Source organism: Lasiodiplodia theobromae (assembly GCF_012971845.1).
Source record: "Lasiodiplodia theobromae strain AM2As chromosome Unknown scaffold_38, whole genome shotgun sequence".
In the NCBI taxonomy this organism is placed as follows: domain Eukaryota; kingdom Fungi; phylum Ascomycota; class Dothideomycetes; order Botryosphaeriales; family Botryosphaeriaceae; genus Lasiodiplodia; species Lasiodiplodia theobromae.
This window is the reverse complement of record NW_023336517.1, coordinates 8,445-9,387: the sequence shown is the minus strand read 5'-3', so window position 1 is coordinate 9,387 and position 943 is coordinate 8,445. Positions and strand designations below refer to the sequence as shown.

Here is a 943-nt window from a genome sequence, read left to right as displayed (position 1 = left end):
TCAGAGAACGTCGGTGCAAGACAGATCGACATTGACCAGGCCCTTCAGACGTCAGTCAGCATAGTCCAGTCTATGATGGTGGCTTGGGTATGTTCCTCACAGTCTGTTTGTTGCCATTGCAACACTTGACCGTGTTGGTGTTGCCACAGACGGCGGTAGCTCCGTTGCCGCTAAGAATAGCCACTTTTCGTTTATCACAATAGCTTTTAGTAACAAGAATACATAGTGTGCGCAACAGATGATAGTTCAATAAATGAAACCACTTACAAACTGTAGCACTAACGCCAGTGCATCCATTGCCAAGGATGGGTCCAACGATCGCAGAAAGCAATCCAGCACTGCTCTGGGTGCTGGAAGGGTTGCAGCAGGCGACGACCTGATTGGCATTGCATGACTTTGCAGCATCGTCGATCGACTTGTCGGTACGAGTAGAGAGCGCTGGAGAGGCGGAGCCGGCAACAGCCAGCGACAAAAGAGAGGCAGCGATGAAAGAAACCTTCATTGTGTGGTTGGGAGAGTTTTCTCTGCTTAGAAGCTGAAGTGAGTGATTGGGATGTAGAGATAGAAGCTGCTGATGGTGCTCGAAATTGATGCGAGGAGACGCCGGCTTTTATATCCTGGTCCCGGCCTCATGAACCATCTCTGAGTAAAAGATGCCCATCACCAATTCGTATAGGCGTATCCAATGTCTTACTTTTCTCTCTGTCCTTTTCTTTCTTTTGTTGGGCTTGCAGGTCGAGTGTGCAGCGCCAGCGTGTTCGCGGCAGCTGAGATGACGCCAAGGTCGGTCGGGGCGCTTAATGTGGCGTGCGCCTAGACATAATCGACCGCCGCAGGATTCACCCTCGCCTGCGCTAGAGTTCGCAAAGCGACCAGCTCCGGTGCTGCCGCGTTCAGCCTGTTTGTTTCACTGTCCTATGCAACGGCCAAACCCTTGAGCGAG

General features: G+C 51.7%; 1 protein-coding gene across 1 annotated transcript; it reads right to left on the bottom strand.

Annotated features, from left to right (window-relative positions):
* On the bottom strand, window positions 1-502 carry LTHEOB_10341 (hemagglutinin; the record flags this gene model as incomplete). Its single annotated transcript, XM_035506976.1, has 3 exons — window positions 1-42; window positions 101-183; window positions 268-502. The coding sequence occupies 3 exons, from the start codon at window positions 500-502 to the stop codon at window positions 1-3; spliced, it is 360 nt and encodes a 119-aa protein (XP_035367878.1).
* Between the last annotated feature and the right edge of the window lie 441 nt (window positions 503-943).